General features: G+C 39.7%; 1 protein-coding gene across 2 annotated transcripts in view; it reads left to right on the forward strand.

Annotated features, from left to right (window-relative positions):
* Positions 1 to 5,602: 5,602 nt before the first annotated feature.
* The window catches only part of LOC137287187 (protein MMS22-like), a 37,610-nt gene continuing 20,695 nt past the window's right edge, over positions 5,603 to 22,517 (forward strand). Inside the window, exons 1-10 of one of the 2 annotated variants that reach the window (XM_067819363.1) lie at positions 5,603 to 5,662; positions 8,208 to 8,395; positions 8,936 to 9,056; positions 9,878 to 10,003; positions 13,380 to 13,429; positions 13,817 to 13,880; positions 17,459 to 17,603; positions 21,212 to 21,302; positions 21,590 to 21,717; positions 22,323 to 22,439. In XM_067819363.1, coding sequence (XP_067675464.1) covers positions 8,257 to 8,395; positions 8,936 to 9,056; positions 9,878 to 10,003; positions 13,380 to 13,429; positions 13,817 to 13,880; positions 17,459 to 17,603; positions 21,212 to 21,302; positions 21,590 to 21,717; positions 22,323 to 22,439 — 981 coding nt within the window. In that variant the 5' untranslated portion in view covers positions 5,603 to 5,662; positions 8,208 to 8,256. The remainder of the gene's footprint in view (positions 5,663 to 8,207; positions 8,396 to 8,935; positions 9,057 to 9,877; positions 10,004 to 13,379; positions 13,430 to 13,816; positions 13,881 to 17,458; positions 17,604 to 21,211; positions 21,303 to 21,589; positions 21,718 to 22,322; positions 22,440 to 22,517) is intronic. The other variant, XM_067819364.1, reaches the window with a different exon arrangement.

Genomic DNA, 22,517 nt, shown 5'->3' on the forward strand with positions numbered 1-22,517 from the left:
GCTGCTGTAAAAGGAGGAATCAAAACTGAACTGAAATAGCACACTTTGTTTTATAACAGGACAGTAAATCACTCGATGAAAAATGTGAGGAGACATTATCACAATCTGTAAGTTAAGTCTTGCTTGTAACTTGCTAAAAAAACCCAAAATATTTCTTATCATTGAATAAGGTTTACAAATCAAAACACAATACACTGGAACCGTCAAAAAATCTTAAGACTGCTTTTTGTAGACAGTTAAAGTATATGGGGGTTGCGCACCCCATCTCAGGATCCGTCCCTCCCATAACCAAATAAACGGCAGGACGGAGCCAAACTGAAACAATGTGATTTTTTCTGTGCGCTTGATATCCTAAATAGGAAATGTATTTTGAGAAATTATCCCAAAGTAAGGGGATAGCTTAGGGCTCGCTGATAATATGTCCCGAAAAATCTTTGAAATGTGTGCAAAACACCTTGAGTCCAATTTACAGGTCTAAAAACTGAAATACCCGAGAACTATTTGCCATTCGGCTAAATACATCGTAAATTCCAGAAATACGGAAATGCACAACCCTATATACGGCACATTACATTCTTTTTCAGGGCTAGGCATCTAGCCTTCTGTGTCACGTGACCGTAATTATCTCTTGTTTGCAGAATACATGAATTTGGCTTATACATCAGTACAATCGAGCATAGACAGCTAGCTAGCTAAATGAACAAAGACATACTAATAGATATCTGACAGCGTGGGAGTTGACAATACACTATTCAGATAAAGAGATGTACTCAGACCTATCAAAGGTGTTGGTACCCACAATGGCACATTATAAACTCGGCCATGTGAAAAGATAATGCACAGAAAGGAAATAACAACATGTTTTCGGATATTTTCTCAATGAAAGTTAGCCTTCTAAGGAAATCGTAATAAGTGAATAGCAAAATTAAAACATTTGTATTTTGAAAGGGTAAACCTGTGTTTAGCAGTTTAGTCGGATAATCTAGGGCGGTGTCGGGTATTACCGAACAGCTAACACCACATCCAGCCTAATTCCTAGATCTACCCTGTTTTGTCACACATTACAATAATTTATACACACAACGAACCTCTCATGTGCATCATATTCACGTGTGAAGACAAGTTAATCCCGCCTAGTAAACTTGTTTCAGGCAAATATTTGGCGCGATCTAATTGTCAGATTTTGCAGTCTTGTCGGCTCTGCCGAACAGTGACGTCGTGCTATTCCGAACAATGACGTCGGACTATTGCGAACACTTGTGTTGGTCTATTCCGGAGAGTTTATGCTCAAGAGCTGATATTTCGTTGCTATTACACATTCTGAAGTCCATATTTTACTGAAATTTGTATAATTTAGTCCGCTCCAGTATATAGCTGGAATAGTGTTGAGTGTGGTATTGAACATCAAACCAACCAACCAATTATTGAAACGTGCAGCTAGGTCCTCCGCGATCTTTTTTCACTCGACGCCATGGGTAAAAGGAATTCATGTAGATTTGCTTGCAATTTCAGGAAGTTTGTTCCGAATAAACGTAATCTATATACTGTAATTTTAGAAAGAATGAAAAATAAATAGACGACGTACAATGTATCGTGGTGTGGTCTTATCTTAATATTCAAAAGCGTCTTCACCCAATATACTGATATACCAGGTACACGTCCAATAAAGGCACTGGTTAGCGACCAGCTATCGCCATTTTTAATCTGTTTTTGACGATTTGCTCTATTATTTCTGAACAGAATGAAATAAAATTTGTATTGATGATAGATCAGCTATTTACCGATGTTTTCTGCTTGTTTACAGTTGCCGATCGTGTTTCTCCGAAACGCGGTCAACAGGAACCGCGGTAGTGTATGTTCTGCTTTCCCAACTAATAACAAGACCAATTATCGTCATTTCTCATTTTTTTTATGTTATTCACCTAATCTGACATAAACTTGGTAATAAAACTATTGTGTTTCAAACCATGACATATTGAAGAAATTTCATAATTTGTTTTGAAAAAAAAAGAAATTTAAAAGAACAAAAGCTCGCTCTCACTGTGAATGTTGACGGATGCTGATATAAACTGATGGGAATGTGGAGATGTCGCTGCCGGGTTGAACTTATGAAAGTTGATATTTCGATTAGTAGTTGGCAATTTTCGCAATGTTTGTTTTTTCGGGGGGGAAACGTAAAGATGAAGGTGAAAACTGACAGTTATATCTTGCCAGTATCGTCGGCATGGTATTTGTCGAGGCCATAAAACGGAGGTGGAAAGTTGGCTCAATTCAAAGTTAAGTGATTGAATGTTTGGTTTGCGTTACTGGTATGTTCAGACCAATTAAAATCTGCACTTTATATAGACTGAATTGTCAAGTTATAGATTCATAATACAGCCTGGATGATTTTCATTCAATACTCATCGTTTATGAAATTTCATGTCAATACGCTAATGGTCACGTGACATACCCCGACGTGTTTGGGTCTCGTCTTCATTCTCGTTCAATATTTGTAACGTCTACAACGTTAAATACTCACTCAGAAAAGGACTCTTGTAATCAATCGTTTTTGGATGTGTCAATGTGTGAAATGCTACGGAAGTACAAGTAAAACTGTCTGCGCAAGCGCTACAACCAAGTGTTGGCGATAATTGGTACGCGGCGAAAACTGGTCGCTAGCTAGTATAGTGTAATATATAACTCGTATATTACACATGTATTAGAATATACATGTCGGTGTAAACAAGGTCAGATATGTTATTGTTTGATATCAACACCCAGATAATGATGATAACATTCTCCCGTAACCATGCAGGTAAAACACACCACGTATGTACCATTCAAATACAGGTAAAACACGTCGCGTATCTACCATTCAAATACAGGTAAAACACGTCGCGTATCTACCATTCAAATACAGGTAAAACACGTCGCGTATCTACCATTCAAATACAGGTAACACACGTCGCGTGTGTACCATTGAAATAAGGCAAAACACGTCGCGTATGCACCATTCAAATACTGCCAGGAACGCACCATATGAAGTAATTTTTGCCTGTATATGCACGCAATATACGCATACGACATGAACATATGTCCTGTGACATTTAAGTGGGTCAGACAGACATCTGAAACTTACAGGACCTAATGTCCTGTTACTGTGAAACACCATTTGTGAACACTGACAGTGGAGGGGTTTTCGTGTTCTCTGAGGAACAAAGTTGTCATGAACAATTCTTTACATGACAGTGCCATGTACAACTTTGAAAGACACTGATTATAGTCATCCCAAACAAAGTAAGGCCACGACGATGGTGATTATGGGGACTTGCGGTCATCAGTTATTACAAATCCTTTCAGGATTGATCTTAACCATCTGACTGAAAATTTCTTGATTGGGATTGATCACTATCCTGAAACGTGGAAAATACAAGTATGTGAAAGAGCAATTTGGAAGAACTACAAACTACAAATCAGACAAAATCGTGTCTGCTGAAAGACATATGGTCAGTTTAGCTTGGAAAACGGGTAGCACGTTAACAAATAAAAAATAATCAAAAAACACACACACAAAAAAACCACATCTTATTCACCTTTCGTATAATTTAACGATGCCAGTTAAATAATTTGATAAACAATAGACCCAAACACAGCAGAAATATTCCTTCATTTTTGTTCAAAATGCAGCAGTTTGAAGGTACGCAGTCACTACATCAGCAGAAAAATACCCTCAAAAGGAAAGTCTTTAAAAAGAGTGTTGTATTAATTTTTACCACTATCACTTGACTGATGTTTTGTTGAAAATGCAGTTCTTATATTCACTTATCAAACAGGTATTTCTGAACAGTGTGTCTGTATAAATTTGTTCCAGTGTACATCTGTTTATCAAGTTTTTCAAATGTAGATCACTTATAGTATCTTTATTTAATGATCCTTATTTTTATTGAGTTGATATTTATCTGGTCGCTTTCGTACTGTCTTAATGAAAGATTATTTCAGTAAACTCGTTTGAATCCAAAGCAAGATCACATGAGGCATGAGAATGAAGATGAGAATGCAGAGAAAAAAATAATTTACACGAAACTTTTACTTTTAAAGAGATGATTAGCGTGCATGTATTTTATGATATGTGGACGTATCTTTATGGGAGACACAATTAACTGGCCTAGGAAAGTATTGGAATTACGTGTTTCACCAGGGACAAAGGTGAAAATAATTAAATGACGTGCAATGTGCCCGTCAGTCAGCAATGATGCACAGCCTAAGGGAAACCACTCTCAACAAAGTCGGGAAATTAATTGCCCTTGATATTCTTGTAAGGTCACGGTCGAATATCTCAAACGTTATGATGTACCGACATGTTTCAACAAACATATTCCTGGTGTAAAAGTAAGTTGTTCCGCGAACTAATGTTTGGAGTTAATGTCTGATTTTTAAATATTTGGCTTGGAAGGACGCAATAGCTTGTACAAGAAAACTGATTCCTCTATAATATTCATCATGTGTTTTTCATCAGGTTACGTTTCCAAAGTTAACGATTATTTACACACACAAGTTTAATTTCATCACCTACGACTAGAGAATGGAGACACGCATAATGATCGTGTTTTGTGTTTGGCTTGACGGTTTATAAACCAAATGAAACAATTTATACAATTTGTTTTAGTATCAACAAAAAAGCGACACAAACAGCCATAGGGATAAAGTACAGAAGGGAAAATTGCTGAGGTCCATGGCGCTTGTTCGGTAAAGGACGACAGGGCTGAACAATGATGTTTTAGTGTTGATCGGATGGTACAGTCCATATATGGCTAACAAAGCCTTGCATTATGGTTTGGAACTGCTTAAAACACTTAAATAGACATGGCACTATATTTAGAATGGGGTATCCATGCATTGACAAAGACTAGCTGGCTTAGCCATCTCATCGACGATATATACACAACTTTAAAGGATCTGATGCCAATCTTTTCGTTAGTTTTCTTCTCTGGGTCTTTTGAGATATATTTTAGGAGCAGACAATCGTTTTTCCGGTAGAGGAAGTTTCCATATTATGGCATGTGCATAAAAATTGCTGTAGCTATCGGCAAATTGAATAAACAATACGAAAATAAAATTTTGTTCAGTAATAGCCCCTTGTTCGGTAATACCCGACACTGCTCTAGTCTAAAATCATCAAAAAAAGAAAATAAAACAGTAAAATTACAGACGGTTCAATTAATGTAAGTACATTGCCCCTCATGGTTACCTGTGAAACACCTTGGGCGACTTTAGTTTGTAAAGTTATATGTACTCACGTGTGTAAGGATCAAAACGACCGAGTCGATGTTTTGGAACAACAGATACTTTACAACGCTCCGTTATCAACGGACTCGAACATGACGTCATGCATGTCGTTAATGACGTCACAAGAAGACGTGCGAATGTTCTTGCAGTGAGGGAAATCTTTTCGAATAACCTCTGAATACACTGTTTCCACATTTCTAATATACACCTCTGAACATTTGTAGCAAATGCATAAGTAAAACATTTCACTCTCTTTCTGCACTTATGAGAATTGTACCTCATCGGATCATTCATCTTGTTTTCCGCTGGTCACGGAGGCAAGAACATTTAGAGTAACCTCCCTTTGTATTTCCAGCGGGTAAAGGAGGCATTTCAAAGCGCACTCCGTGGGAAGGTGATATTTTGTGAATTAGCGTTTATATCACGATGTATTGAGAAAAGGGCTCGTCATTTCACTTTGAGTGTTTAAACAAAATGTAATACAAACTCTACTACTGCTGTTTTAAACGAACAGCGGAATATAAAGTTAATGAACACTTTTACGGTTAAATAACAGCTGTCGTCTCTGTGTCATCTTGAACGTTCACACTATGGACAAATCAGGAGGTTTATTTTGATGATTGTAAGTCTTTGCCTTCTATGAATCATTGTGTGCCCTTCTGAAACTTACAGGATTGATGTACTTCTCCGTGTTTTGTTGAAAGTATCATTATTACAGAAAGCCCAGTAGCGACTGATTGAAGTAATATCCCTTATTTATTTTTAACCCAAGTTAGAATTGGTAGTTTTGATTTGTTATCAGAATTATTTGTATTTCTTCTTCACCTGAGCATTTTACCATGTTTACCAAATAATATAACTGGAATACTGCTCAGAATGTCTTTAAAGGGGCACTGATGCGGAGCATTTTCCGTGAACTGGTGAAAACTTTTGTTATTGTTTTTTCTCCCGTGAGTACCCGAATGACATCCCAGAATTAGTGACTGGTTCATAACCTCTGCTGCGCTGTCCGTATGCGCAATTAAGAGTTTAATTATAGACAGATCAACTAAAGTGAAGTCATTTTAACTTCATTACAAATGTATTATGAAAACAAATGAAACACTTTGAAGGTTAATCATCTGCCAGTGGTGGAAATGGTAAAAAACTATTAAGACAGAAAAATAACAAAGCCAATGTAGTCTCTGTATTTTGTCTCATAACCCTAATTAGTTTATTGTCATATTTGTATGATTTTGAAAATCAATAAAAGAACACATGGTCTACATCTACTTATAGTAAATTTCTAAGATCACTGTAACATTTAAACATTGTATAGACTGCCAGTGTGGATCCTATTTCACACACATATGCGATCTAGTGTGTGTTTTCTGTCATATAGATTCTGCTGAATGCTAAAACAAATAAATTAAAACAAAATGCAAATAATGAATGTAAAACAGACCAATGTTATAGCAACAATGTCAGGCTACTACCTTGTTCATTAATGTATCCTTCAATATCCACATAAAAGAACAATATTCCATTCATCTGCAGCTGGTAAATAATCCTGCTCTGTGTCGTGTGTCTCACAACAGTCTAATTTGTGAACACATCGTTTCACATTAGTGAAAACCTGATAAACCTCTCATTGGTCACCCAAGATAGCACACCTGGCAACTAATTGTATGATGTCCGCCATTGTAAGTAATTTAGTTAACCAATAATAAGCAATCAGTCAACGCAATGGTGGTTAATTCTTTGAAGGGAGGATGTTGTTTTTACCCTCGCACTTTACCACAGGGTGTAGCCAGAATAGATTAGTACATCTACACACACTGCCTTTTTACAAATCCTCTGTGGAAGATAAAAGTAATTAATCAATCAGTGTGTTGTCGGTTAATCCTTTGATCTATGTTTGTTTTTGTAACTCAGCTGATAAACCCTCTTGCATCACATATTACATAACATACAATACATTTGCCACTTAATTAATAATGTTGAATATTTACTCCAGACAGGAGAAATGCCAAATGGGGACCTTTGTTTAGTAACCCGAGTGGTGTTACTACTAATTATACCTGTTGTAAATTCATTAACTGACCATCGAGAGAATGATGACAAGTAACACGTGTAGGTTTATGCCATCAAACGCGAGCTACAGCAAAGAAGATGCAATCTCTGTGTTGCATGCAGCCTGAAAGCACTTATGGGCTGAAACTGTTTTGAGGATACCAACAGAACATCATTACATAAGAAATATGTACAGGCATTTGCTGTGTAGTTGGGTAAATAGGTGTAATCAGTTTTTTTACGAAAGAAAATTTTCAGATTTCTCTACCAATACCAAAGTCATTGTTTTTATTTTTCGAAGTCAAATAAATTAACTGTCTGCTTTTATTATCATAGATGATAAACCAGTGTAGCTACCACAGCTACCAACATTTACGAATGATATTTGCTATGACAGCTGGGTCAACACTCAAAACTATCTAAATATAAAGCTTTGCTATCTTTCGGACTGAAACAAATGGCTTGCTACGTAACTGTAGACATCATATTTTCACATAACATGAATAAATATCAACTTAAAACAAAGAAATAGGATCAAATTGAATCAGTCACTATACCATCCAAGCATCAGAAAAGAAAGCTACACTGCTAGGATATTTTGTTACGATCAGACAAGGAATACCATAGATATTTTTAGATAATGGCATATGATGGGCATCCGGCCTTCTGACTGTTTAGGTGAAGAAATTCTCCTAATGTGGACCGGAGCCCAGTCCCTTTGTCCGTCATGGTCGAGGGAGCAGGTGCTGACCAATTTGCAGCTTGGTTTCGTAATCAGACCGTTGCCAAGAAACGTTATTCGCTCTGCATCAGTGCCCCTTTAAACATAATTGTCTTGTACACAAGGAGTAAAATCTCACTGATATGAATATTTTTTTTCTTTCAAGACTTCTTGAGGAAACCTGAGGTCAGGGGATCAAAAAGAATGAAAATCTTATGAGGACAATGTGTGACGCGGACAGTTGCTCAATGACCCCACCCCACTCTCCCCTCCCCCTTCAGTTTGAGGACTTCATGGAACCATCTCCCCCAAAACTTCTCAGAGGAACACTTGATTGTCAGAATGGTAACAATGGTAACGACAATATATTTAAGAACTAAAACATCTGATCTTTTTATGATGTTATTTTTTTTCTTTCAAGACTAAGTTTGTGTTGATTTTGATTGAAGATTTCCTTGCTGTGTATGCCATTCACCTGAACATGACCTTTCTGATGTGTTTCCTTCTTAATCACATTGTAGTTTAATGCACAATGATGATATGAGGTGTATGTTCAGATTCACATTTGTTTTCAGTGGTTTACCTAGCTTTTCTTGTTTCATTGCTGAGGCCGAAATATTTTGTCTGCATATACAATATATTTCCTGTTTTCTGAGTGCTCATTATATTCAACTCAATACTGTAGTATCTCCCCTGTCACTTATAGAGTGTGTGCTGTTGAATTACTTTTCATATAATGCTGAGATTGACAATTCATTGTTTATCATGATGATAATTTTCTGTTAATTCTTAAGATATAAAACATTCCTTTGTTTAGTTTGAAAAACATGGCAAGGGCACATATCTCCTTGTACTAGTCTTTTGGAAAATGTTCTCTGAAAGTCATTTCTTCAGATGCTGAAATTCCTGAGGATCAAACTGTACCTTACTTCACATGTGGTGGAGAAGTACATGGGGTTTGTAAGACATTTTGTCTCCATGACAACAGCATCATTAAAAAGGGAGTCCTTAAGTGGTAAGTGGTAAAGATCATCAATATCTAAATAATCTTTAAACACAAATGTTGTAGTATTCAGCTGTGCTTTTTGTTGAAAACATTTCTATTGATAACCAGAACAAGAAGCATTTAAGAAAAACTTTCTCTCAGTATTTACTTTGGGAAATACATATACAAGAGGAGCATGTGATAAGATTATTGTTGCCTCATGTAAATATATCTATTATCTGAAGTCTTTCCTCTTTGTTGCTGAAGCCTCCTCTAGATTTGTTATCTGGGGTGACTTTTAAGGTGGAAACAATTAGTGCGATAGTGGTAGTCCTTTATGACCAGTTATTGCAGTAATAATTAATTGTCTCATTTGGAGTCATTTGCTGCATGAATGTATAGTTTATCTGAAATAAAATCAATCTGACATAGTTTCAGTCTCTTTTGATAGCTGACAAGAAACTTGAAACCCAAATCAAGTAAACCGTTAATGGGTAACAGGGGTGGATAACTCAAAACCGAAGTGAATGAATCTCATACTCCTGTACTCTGCACTGCACATTTATCGATGGAAGTCAAGTACTAAACTATCGATAGTCACTGGTACTATCCATGCATTGATAGTTTTCTTTTTTCCATCAGGTGCTTGCTGTCGGAGACTAAACAGTTGCAACCCATTGATAGTTCAATGTATCTATACAGCCGGTATCATTATTGTTATAGTTGGCAGTCTGTATACTTCTTGTATAAGAATACTTTAGTAATGTTGACACGAACTGTGCATGTCTTATTGTCCATGTAATGCCCTTCTTGATTTATTTATGTATTCAGCTGATATTTTCACTTGACAGCATGATACAACCTAGTCGGGAACTGTTGTCGACATCAAGTGCTGTTGTGATAGAACTGTTTGGTTTCCAGTTTGTCAACCAGCTTGCTCTTATAGAACAGACTGAGAAACTGTTTCTGCTAGCCAAGTGAGTTGCACAAGATATATAATTTACATTTGAGTGGTACTTGATGTATCATTAACCCTGGCTGAAGTTCTTCTTACTAACCAGATGTTTTGTCAGACATGAAATGAACTTTGCTTCCACCAAACATCAAAGTATCTTTGAACAGTATTTGCTTTCCTGGTGAGATGTAATGGTTTATAGGCTAAAAATAGCAATAGGCTAAAAATAGCAACTTCATCACAGAACTGGTGTCAGAATTAGTGGATGATGGAACTGAACAGGTCTCACTGTTCACTGATGAAATTATGTGTAGAATTCAGTGGCTTTGTAACATTTGTGTTAACCCACCTGGTTAAGAGAGACCTTTCTTTTTGTTGAATTTGTCAAATTATGGTAAATGATATGAGTAAGTTCCTTTGCTGGTGGTCTTGTGAGAGTGTCTGTGTTGTATGATGTGTGAGCCACAGGTGTAGGTCATCTGTGAGCTGCTGTTGCAGGTAATGCGCATCACTGGTGTCACATATGTGACACGCTCATGTCAGCTGTGTGACCCACTGTTGTAGGTCATTTGTGATTTGCTGTTATAGGTCATGTGATTGTTGTAGGTCACGTGTGAATTGCCATTGTAGGTCATATGTGAGTTGCTAATATGGGTAATGTGTTAGTCACTATTGTAGGCCTTGAGTTAGTCACTATTGTAGGTCATGTGTTAGTCACTATTGTAGGCCTTGAGTTAGTCACTATTGTAGGCCTTGAGTTAGTCACTATTGTAGGCCTTGAGTTAGTCACTATTGTAGGTCATGTGTTAGTCGGTGTTGTAGGCGATGTTTGATGTGCTTTTGTAGTTCATGTCAGGTGGTGTGATTTGCTGCCGTAGGTCATGTGAATCTCTGTTGTACGTCATGTGTGAGTCACTTGTGTGGGTCATGTCTGAGTCACTGTTTTAGGTTATGTGTGAGTGGCTGTTGCAGGCCATGTGAGTCACTGTTATAGGTAATATGCGAGTTACTGTTGTAGACCATGTTAGTCACTGTTTTGGATCATATGTGATTTGACCCACTATTCCACTGTGTGATCCACTGAATCACTGTTACAGGTCATGTCTGATTTGCCGTGTTAGCTCATGTTTTGAGTTGCTGTTGTTGGTAATGTGAGTTGCTGTTGTATGTGATGTGAGTCCATTGTAGGTCAGGTGAGTCTCTTGTAGGTCATGTCTGATTTGCTGTTATAGGTGAGTTGCAGTTGAAGGTCATATGAGCCACTATGGTAGGTCATTTGTGATTTGTTCTTGTCGGCTGTGTGACCCACTGTTGTAGGTTACATGTGAGTGGCTGTTGTAGGCCATGTAAATCACTGTTGTAGGTCATATGTGAGTGGCTGTTGTAGGTCGTGTGAGTCACTGTTGTGTCTCATGTCTGTTGTGTCTCATGTCTGTTGTAGGTCATATGTGATTTGCTCTTGTTGGCTCTTTGTGAGTCACTGTTGTGGGTAGTGAGTGTGGCTGTTGTAGGTCATGTGTGAGTACCTGTTGTAGGTCGTGTGTGATATGCTGTTGTAGGTCATATGTGAGTACCTGTTGTAGGTCATGTGTGATATGCTGTTGAAGGTCATGTGTGAGTACCTGTTGTAGGTCATATGTGAGTACCTGTTGTAGGTCATGTGTTATTTGCTGTTGTAGGTCATGTGTGAGTAACTGTTGCAGGTCATGTGTGAGTTGCTGTTGTAGGTCATGTTTAAGTACCTGTTGTAGGTCATGTGTTATTTGCTGTTGTAGGTCATGTGTGAGTAACTGTTGCAGGTCATGTGTGAGTACCTGTTGTAGGTCATATGTGAGTACCTGTTGTAGGTCATGTGTTATTTGCTGTTGTAGGTCATGTGTGAGTAACTGTTGCAGGTCATGTGTGAGTTGCTGTTGTAGGTCATGTTTAAGTACCTGTTGCAGGTCATGTGTGAGTTGCTGTCGTAGGTCATGTTTAAGTACCTGTTGTAGGTCATGTGTGAGTTGCTGTTGTAGGTCATGTGTGAAATGCAGTTGTGGGTCCTGTGTGGGATGCAGTTGTAGGTCCTGTGTGGGTTGCTGTTGTTGGTCCTGTGTGGGTTGCTGTTGTTGGTCCTGTGTATGGCTTTTGTAGGTCATGTTTAAGTACCTGTTGCAGGTCATGTGTGAGTTGCTGTCGTAGGTCATGTTTAAGTACCTGTTGTAGGTCATGTGTGAGTTGCTGTTGTAGGTCCTGTGTGGGTTGCTGTTGTTGGTCCTGTGTGGGTTGCTGTTGTAGGTCCTGTGTATGGCTTTTGCAGGTCATGTGTGAGTTACTGTTGTAGGTCCTGTGTGGGTTGCAGTTGTAGGTCCTGTGTGGGTTGCTGTTGTTGGTCCTGTGTGGGTTGCTGTTGTTGGTCCTGTGTGGGTTGCTGTTGTTGGTCCTGTGTGAGATGCAGTTGTAGGTCCTGTGTGGGTTGCTGTTGTTGGTCCTGTGTGGGTTGCTGTTGTTGGTCCTGTGTGGGTTGCTGTTGTTGGTCCTGTGTGAGATGCAGTTGTAGGTCCTGTGTGGGTTGCTGTTGTTGGTCCTGTGTGGGTTGCTGTTGTTGGTCCTGTGTATGGCTTTTACAGGTCATGTGTGAGTTACTGTTGTAGGTCCTGTGTGGGTTGCTGTTGTTGGTCCTGTGTGGGTTGCTGTTGTTGGTCCTGTGTGGGTTGCAGTTGTAGGTCCTGTGTGGGTTGCTGTTGTTGGTCCTGTGTGGGTTGCAGTTGTAGGTCCTGTGTGGGTTGCTGTTGTTGGTCCTGTGTATGGCTTTTGTAGGTCATGTGTGAGTTACTGTTGTAGGTCATGTGAGAATAGCTGTTTCAGGTCATGTGTGAGTTGCTTTTGTATTTCCTGTGTGAGTAGCTGTTATGGGTAGTGAGTGTGGCTTTTGTAGGTTATGTGTGAGTTGTAGGTCATGTGTGAATCACTGTTGTAGGTCATGGTTGTGCTGTTGTAGGTCATGTGAATTGTTTTAGGACATGTGAGTCACTTGTAGGTCATGTGTGAGATACTGTTGTAGATCATGTGTGAGTTGCTGTCGTAGGTCATGTGAGTCACTGTTGTAGGTCATGTGAGATCCTGCTGCAAGTCAAGTTGCTGTTGTGAGTCACTGTTGTAGGTATCCATGAAGGTCCGGGGTAGAATACGCCTTCAGCAACCCATGCTTGCCATAAAAGGCGACTAACGGGATCAGATGGTCATCCTTGCAGACGTTTTTGACACGTGTCATTGGTTCCCAAATGCGCAGATTGATGCTCATGCTGTTGACCACTGGACTGTCTGGTCCAGACTCAATTATTTATGGACTGCTGCCATATAGCTGGTATATTGCTGAGAGTGATGTAAAACTACACTCACTCACTCTACTGTTGTAGGTCATGTGTCAGCAGGATACAGTGTGGTGTTGGGGGAGCATCCGAGGAAGGTAAGAAGAGTCAGTTTGATTGAATTGCTTTTTTAGAACGAGGGAAAGCCAAAACAATAATTTCTGGATTTTTTTTACATAACTGTTATTCTATGTTACCCAATGTTAATGGTAAATGTCAATCTTTTCAAAGGAATCAATGTATGATGTGTTTCACAAAGAGGTGATATTCTGCTTTCATTCATGAACAAGTAAATTTGTCTATCCATCATTTCATTTTGTATACAGTAAGTCTTGAAGGTATGTAGTAAAACATGGTTACATGTCTGCCCTATTGAATTAAATGACTTCTCCATTGAAAAACAAAATATTAGAAACTGTGGACAAAAGTGTCAGTGATCACAGAGGTTGTTGTGGCTATAGATGTGATGTTGTTCCTTCCTCCAGGTCCTGGAGAGCTCCGAAAACAGCTACAGGAGTTCCTTGAATACACAAAACAGTTCCTGCTACAGTGAGTGTTTCACAAACCATAAGAGATGCTTCATTGATTTCATACTATGCAAAAGAAGTTTATGACGACCAATTATTTCATATTACTTTGTGAAGGTATCAGGTTTTCCTTCACTTCATTTACATAGAATAATTATAATTATCCTGTTCCGATGGAGTTCACTTTTTATCTTTAGTAGACCTTTCAGAGAGTCTAGATTAGGAGAATTTCAGGAGGTTTTGAGTGGATTTTGTTGAGTTTAATGCTATCACTGAAAGATTGGTATGCAAGTGCTGCAAACTAGTAATTTTTCCTTATCCTGACTCATGCTTAATTGCTTATCTCCTCCTCCCTGCATAGGTAGTCGAACACCTGTAATCCCTTGAAGTTCCCTTCTAAAAGAAGCAGACATAAAATACACTCACCCACCAGAAGCCTCCCTTTCCCGCCTAAAAGGTCACATGACCTGCCATGCTTATTACTCTCTTCTCATCACCCGACAAAGTCGGCTGGAGACCTTGAAACAGCGATAAGTTTTTGATTATTTCGGTCCTTTAGCTAAATTTATGTCCGATGCGGTATTTGTCTTATGTATATACTTATAAATTGTTCAATTTTTAATTATTCTGTATTTATATAGCACATATATAATCAGGTTTGATCAGATCTTCATCAATCTCCCCAGTTCGTCGAAGGCAACGTCAGCACTCGTCATCCCCTTAAGACCTGGACTCACACAGAAAGGGTCATCGACATTCGTCGAATGCATCTCACTCATGGCAGGATGGAGACAGATATTCCAGTCGTCATCTCCGGAGGAAGCTGTCTTCTCAGTTTGGACATAGTCTCGCCATCGAAGGACTCCAATGAAGCCAACACTTATAGGTTGAGGAATGAGGATATTGACACTGTAAGCTTTCTGCGGATAGCTCTGATTTCTACGATTCCTGAGACTTTATCTGCGGCACTCCAGTCAGCAACCAAGTTTCAGCAACATCATATACCACCTTTCAATGCATCGTTTTCCTCTTCACCACATGGAGCCATTTATCAGAGCACCAGATGTAGATGACTCATACAAGATCATCAATGATGACCGCAACAGATCTTAGACAGATAGAAGACAAGCGTCTTGCTCAGCTAGACACCATTACGAGACGTACCTTCTTCAGACTAGCTCGATCTAGAGCTATCAATGAGACTCACCTCCAAGTTCAGCAATCCTGCCAATGAGGAAGAGAGAATGATCCTGTCAATGCTTGTCACACAGAAGAAGGATCAGCAATTTATGTCTGAACGCCTCACCTCAAGTACTGCAGGACTGAATCTACTGCGTCAACAAGGTCTCTTGTCCACCTCATCATGGTGTGAAAGTTTTACAAGGCCCTTACATCGAGCCCCTTGGTCAACACCTACAGTTTGGATGGGAAAATTAGAGATAAGAAGATCAGTCACCCAAGACTCAAGAGAGGTCATGATGATAAAGTCCATTGACACCTTGACAACAGTGCTGAAGCAAACAAATCAACGTTACACTAACAACGCCAAGTTCTCCAGAGTCCAGGGAGCAAGAGGAGGCAAATCTTCTTGTCGCCCTTATAGGCGCTCTCAGACATCAGGCTGTTCGTCCAAGGATAGAGGAGTTAAACCTTGAAGATCAGGTTTGGAACGATTGGAGTCTTCCACCTCCAGCCGTTCCCATACAACGTCTCAAGTGGGTGGATGTCTTCAACTCCACTGGAAGAGTTGGGGAATTCTCAACGATGAGTACGTAACCAAGATTCTGCGAGTCGGCTACAAAATTCCACTGCAAACTACACCTCTGGTCACAAGAGTACCAGCTCCCATCGTTTATGCAAAGGATCAAGTAGACAAATTGACCAATGTCATAACAGTGCTGTTACAGAAGGAGCAGTAGAAGTAATACAACCACCGAGTCTAACGCCACGGTTTTACTCCCCAATTTTTCTGGTACCCAAGAATAATTCCAAAGAAAAATTTTGGCTCATGTACAACATGAGCAAGTTTCTATGGAAACCACAACACTTCCAAATGATACATCTTTCGCAGCTAAGGCTCAATATCGACCAGCGGACTATCTCGCCAGCATCGATCTACAGGATGCTTATCTACACATCCCGAAACATCGAGAATCCAGGAAATATCTGCGCTTGCTTTTCAACGGTCAGCATTACCAATGGATGGTTCTACCATCTTGAATATCTTCGGCCCCTTTTGCTATTTACAGAGGTAACCAAACCCATTGTCAGTCATCTACACCTGAGAGGATTATGCAGTGTGTTTTAAGTGGACGACGGCACACAAGCTCATCCAGAGAAAAGTCAACTCAGACTGCAGTTAGACTTCACCATCAGGCTACTAACACAAGTGGGGTGGTTAGTGAATCCCCTGAAGTCGGAATTGTAACCTCAACATGATCTTAAGTTCCTCGGGATTCATTTCATTACCACATTGAACCGTATTGTTGTCCCTGAGGACCGGTGGGTCAAGGTTCAAGACATGATAAATCAAGCACTACTCTCTCCGTTGACGCTACGACAGTGGCAGTGTCTCCTAGGTCTTCTTACGTCAGCTCAGGACATGACCAGAAGAGGAAGACTGTATCTACGGCTGTTACAACGCTTCTTGACTTCATCTCAACAACAGAGGTCAGATTCTGCTCCCAGACAATCTGAGGCCATTTCTACTTTGGTGGACTCGCCGATCGAACGTCTGTGTAGGAACTTATATGTTAGAGCCAGCATTCAACAACCATCTCTGTGTAGACGTGACTCTTCATGGATGGGGTGCCCATCTAGACAACGAGGTTGCAGCAAGAGTCTGGAAGAAGGAAGATCGAGCTCTTCACATCAACCAAATGGAGGTGAAAGCGGTGACTCAATGCTATCCATCGCTGGTTGACAGTATTAAGAGACAGGTGATTGATGATTCACACAGACAACTCCACACTGGCCTTTTACATAAACAAACAAGGGTCAATGAGATCTCCATCTCTACTACACCTGACATTCCTACTCTTCGACATGGTTGGCATGACTAATTACAACCCTGAAGATACTTGTATAGGAAGGAAGAAGGGTGTAGTTTTGATTATATTATCTGAACATTCAGTTGCATTAGATACCAGCAAGACACTAGTTAATCTGACACTGACCCACCACTGATTCTGTCCTATTCTGTTAGCAATTAAGCTTTTCTGAATAAAATTGATATTTTCTACTTATCCTGACTTATGATGTAAGCCATCACAGCCGCCCATCTCAGGCACGCTGAATTCCCATATTCTCGTGTCAGGCGATTTTATTAGGAGAGAGTGACAAGCATGGCAGGTCATATGATCTTTTTGGCGGGAAAGGGAGGCTTCCGGTGGGTGAGTGTATTTTACATCCGCTTCTTTTAGAAGGGAACTTCAAGGGATTACAGGTGTTCCTCTACGTTTGCAGGGAGGAGGGGATAAGCAACTAAGCATGAGTCAGAATAAGTGTTAAGTATCAATTTTATTCAGAAAATAACATTTCTCCAATGTAACCTGTAGATCCTGGTAAGTGATGTTATTATTTCTGTCATTGTCCTTCCAGTTTCCTGCCAGCAGACGTGGTGAGGAGGGAGGTGTTTATGACGAGTCTTGTGTCGGAACTCCATGGCCTACTGTTGTACACAGGCCGTCTGTCTGATGTCCTCCAGTTTGTCCCACATTCCGCGCCCATCTTCTTTGGGAACAAGGTAAGGAACAGTTGTTGCACATTGCCTCCTCAGTGGTGATCTGTGGAGATCCCTGTTCGAATTGGTCATCAAAACCTCATATGTGTTGTAACAGATGAATTTATAGGTCGGGTGGTCAGGTTTGCTAACTTGGTTGGCACATATCATTCTATCCCATTTGCGTATATTGATGCTCATGCTGTTGATCAGTGGATTATCTGGTCCAGGCTCAAAGTTTTATGGATCAACATTATATTATTGGAATATACTGAGTGTGGCGTTAAGAAAGGAACCAATCTGTCTGGTCAGGTTGATCTTGTGAGCTGTTAGTGATTGTTTAAACGATGATTGTTGTTATCGATGTCTGGTGCTGTACTTTAGAGGATTTATCGACTAAAAACTGATATTAGTTAGGGCTAGCAGATGCCCATGTACAGGGAAATGGATAATGTGCTGTTTGGATGGTATTGCTAAATTATTGCTAAACGTGGCAAGAAACCAAACTGACTATCTGATGTGCCCTAGGAAGGGATATCACTTCCAGAACAAAGGTGTGATGGTAAGAAGGTTCTTCATTGTTTTTCTCAGTTAAAGGAGACACAGGACCCAGTGTTAACCAAGCCTTTTTCCAGTTGTATTCATTGTTTTCTTTGTTGTTTCTGTGAAACAGGTTTGGTAGCCGCAAACGAAATTTCAACCAATCAGAGCGGCTCATCTCTGTGACGTAATAGTGGGTATAGCTATGAGGGTCTATGCAGAAGTCATCTACATTTCAGGGGGTAAACTATTTCGTGTACATATTTGTACAAACCTGAAATCACGACAGCTGTTGTGAAAAACTAAAGCTACATGTTCTCACAATCTACTATCATTTGCCTAGTTTCCGAGTTACAACCCTTGTTTTAATAGACAATTCTGTCAAAATCACTTGGTGTCACTAGGTTGTAATCCATGTTAGGTGGTATAAACCTGCACGTTATTTGTCATCATTCACTTGATGCTCATTTAATGAATTTATAACAGGTATAATTAGTGGTAACACCACATAGATTACCCAACAAAGATCCCCATTTTGGCACTTCTTGTCTCTTGACCGATCAAAGGATTAACCGAAGACACGCTGATTGATTAATTACTTTTATGTGGATTTAAATGGGGATTTGTCAAAAGGTACTGTTTATGTATGTACATTTACTAATCTATACTGAATGCACTCAGTCATGTCTGTGTCTATGTAAAAACAACACCCTTCTTTTAAAGGATTAACCGCCATTACATTGATTGATTGCTCATTATTGGATAACTAAATTACTTTTTTAAAAGAACCACGCACATTATGGTATTAGTGGCCAGGTGTGCTATCTTGGGTGACCAATGAGACTATACAGCAGTGTGAAAAATCTGAAACGATGCATCATGTTTTCGTATATTAGACTGTTAAAAGACACATCACTTGGGAAATCTGCAGATGAATTATATCTCACTCATTTTTGTGGATATTTGCATTTTGTTTTTATTAAGTTGTCATAGTTTTCAACAGAACCATTGTTTTAGTCGTGAAGTGTAATGATACAGACGAGATACACTAGGGCGTGCGTGTGAATTATGATTCATAAAGGCAAACCATAAAATGTCTAGATATTACTTTCCTGTTATACATTCGCCGTTCGCTTCTTCTTATTAAGTTTCAAAATGCATACAAGTAATTAAGATTATGAGACCAATTATAAAGATGTATATTGACAAGTATCTACATACTGGTGAGTGAATGTTTACAAACCAAGTAAATTTACCAAGTGAAGAAATTTATCACTTCGAGCCCCTCCTCACTTATGTTATGTTACAGGCTGTGTCATGCAAACTTGTTTGTGTCATGATTCAAATACATGTTACTACTAGTAGAAAGTAGTTTTGATTTTCTAACTTGATGAAAACAAACCATAATCTCATTTAATTTCAAATGGACTTTAGTCTGTGACTTCATGATTTTGAAAAATGGTGGCGCCCTGTCCGAGGATGAGTGCTATTTAAAGTTTATTTTCACTGACTTACAAAATCAAAATTACTTTTCACTGGTAGTAAAATATGTATTTTATTTATGGACTTTAGGATCTTACATGATGTTTTACATAACAATTTCACTCTTGGAAGCGAGGCGACCCATGAAGGTCCTGGGGTAGAATAGGCCTTCAGCAACCCATGCTTGCCATTAAAGGCGACTATGCTTGTCGTAAGAGGCGACTAATGGGATCAGGTGGTCAGGCTTGCTGACTTGGTTGACACGTCATCGGTTCCCAATTGTGCAGATCGATGGCCATGTTGTTGATCACCGGATTGTCTGGTCCAGACTCGATTATTTACAGACCGCCGGATATCAGATGTTGAAGCCAGGATGCTAAGCCTCCTGAAGAGAAAGCTTCCATGCAAGCTGTTGATCCGCATTTGAGTTGGCACATGCGTCATCGGGTACAAGAAACCAAACTCTGTTTCCTTGTAGCCGTGGAGCTGTCTTCGGACACTTATGGGTGTGAACACTGAAGATTGGTTTACACACATACAATACGTTAGACCCGTGAAGGTCAGAATGTGCCTTCAGCAACCCATGCTTGCCATAAAAACCGACTATGCTTGTCATAAGAGGAGATTAACGGGATCGGGTGCCCAGGCTTGCTGACTTGGTTGACACATGTCATTGGTTCCCAATTGCACAAATTGATACTCATGCTTTTGATCACTGGATTGTCTGGTCCAGACTCGATTATTTACAGACTGCCGCCATATAGCTGGAATATTGCTGAGTGTGGCATAAAACTAAACTCACTCACTCACTTGGAAGCAAGGCAGGGGTTGATATAATATTTCTTACGAGGAAGAAAGTGTTATATTCATGCAAAATCCTTTTGGTCAGCATTGTGTAGTAAGCAGTTTTGACTTTATAAACTCAATGAAATTTGAACTCCATTTTCTATCCTGGAAGATGGTAGGGGGCGAACCATCTGATTTAGTATATACCACAGGCTTCCACAATGCTCACTTTGCACACACAAACAACCAATTTAAGCACAAACTCCGGTGGAAATCTGTGCATAGAGACACCATCACCCGACCCCAAGGAGCAATTGACGGCAACACAACAATTCGGCATGTCCTTGGTGACGTCAAGAAATCAGCAAATGACACATTTTCTATACAACTAACTGAAAATTGTTCCTTCTATGATGTCACTTCCGGTTCTCGACGACAGAGGTACCTAACCTGCAGCAGTCTGTGGTTTTGTTTGCAAGCGAGAGAAAAGCAGACGGCTTTTCAGCAACTTTTAAGTGCTTAGTATTAATTAACCACAAGTTTTTTTTTAAAAAAAAATGGTGTTCCGTTTATAACTAACCAGAAATCTTCCATATGCAGTGGCAAAAAGAGTACCAAAATATTGAGTTTATTCATTCTTTTAAGCTCATCACACTGAAGACCCGAGTTTGGTTCCCCACATGTTATTACTGGAATATTGCTATAAACGGTGTAAAACTAAACTATGAATTTTTATGTCTCTGTGTAATTCTTCCTGAAAGATCAGTGATAACAATAGGTAACAGACCTATGCCCCAAACATGTGGGTTTTTTCTACACTCCAGACTGACAGCAGCCATCACAAGTTTCACCTTCAGCTGGACCTGTACTGGAGTCTGCTTGACATCTTCAACATCATCTACACCCAATTTGAAGGTACCATAGTCACTGTGATTAGTGCCCACTATAATGTATATCATCTTGGATACTTACGTGTGACGTAACGACAGGGGCATTGTGACCTTTATAGATAAAAGCTCAGGCTTACACTTGATTGTTGCTTCAAAAGGGTTGGCCAAGCCCTCACTCCTATCTAAATATGAGCTTTGCAATCTATCGGGTTTACACAAAAAGTTGGCTTGCTCTGTGCCTAAATGGGGATCGTCACTTGTCACTTGTGTACATCTCCTAAAATGTAACTAAAAGCATCCCTTCAACTCCAGGTGTGAGTGTGAGACGGCCACTATGTCATGTGACGGAAGATGCCATGACAGATGTCAGGTGTCTGGACCAGCTGATGCAGCTGGTGTTCTGGGACCTGCTGACTGCAGCTGTGGTCAAGTTTAATAAGGTACAATGTTTGTGTTCCCAAGATGTGGTTATGCTATGACCACAACTGTTTGCCATGTGCGCTGAAATCAGTCCCCAATTTTACCCCTTTGTTGGGCTGAATACCATCTGGGAATCGAAGCCACACCCTCTGAGTCAGGCACATAATCAACAACACAGTCAGCTGTCTAAACAACCAAGGCCCTGCAATTTCCACAAAAATGGAATTCAGACAGTTGGTAGTCAGGAGCACTGATTTTGTACATATACCCCTCTGCATGATTGGTTTTGCATCATGACATGCAGGGGGGTCTCTTACTTTTGGCTTGAATTTTAGGATGCGGTGGGGGTGTCATTCACCTTGCCTCTCCACAAAACTTGTTATCTCCCTGTAACCAGCAATTATGAATGGTCCCTAAAGTTATTTGAAATACAGAAACCAGGTTGTCGATTGTGTGTTTATGATAAGGGAGTCGATTGCGTTTTTAGGATTACAAAGATTAGCAGTGGCACCATACACAAACAACCAGCCGTTAGTAGGTTTACTATGGAAAGGACAGGAAGCTAATGCTCATTGACACAGTTTCCTCAGAGTAGTGTTGCAGTATGATGGGACTGTGTTTACAGATGACAGTGACCAGCGACTACCTGCGTTTGTCCCCTTTCACGTGTACCTGTGTGTTGGAGATGTGGTTAGGGCTGATTCATCTTGCCTCACACCGACACAAGACCCTGGGAGAAGAGGTAAAGCACTTATCTTGGGTATACCCTCATAACTGTCGAAAATGCTTCCCTGCAAATCATAACTGGACGCATTACTTT

The sequence above is a fragment of the Haliotis asinina genome, chromosome 6 (genome assembly GCF_037392515.1).
Source record: "Haliotis asinina isolate JCU_RB_2024 chromosome 6, JCU_Hal_asi_v2, whole genome shotgun sequence".
Taxonomy (NCBI): domain Eukaryota; kingdom Metazoa; phylum Mollusca; class Gastropoda; order Lepetellida; family Haliotidae; genus Haliotis; species Haliotis asinina.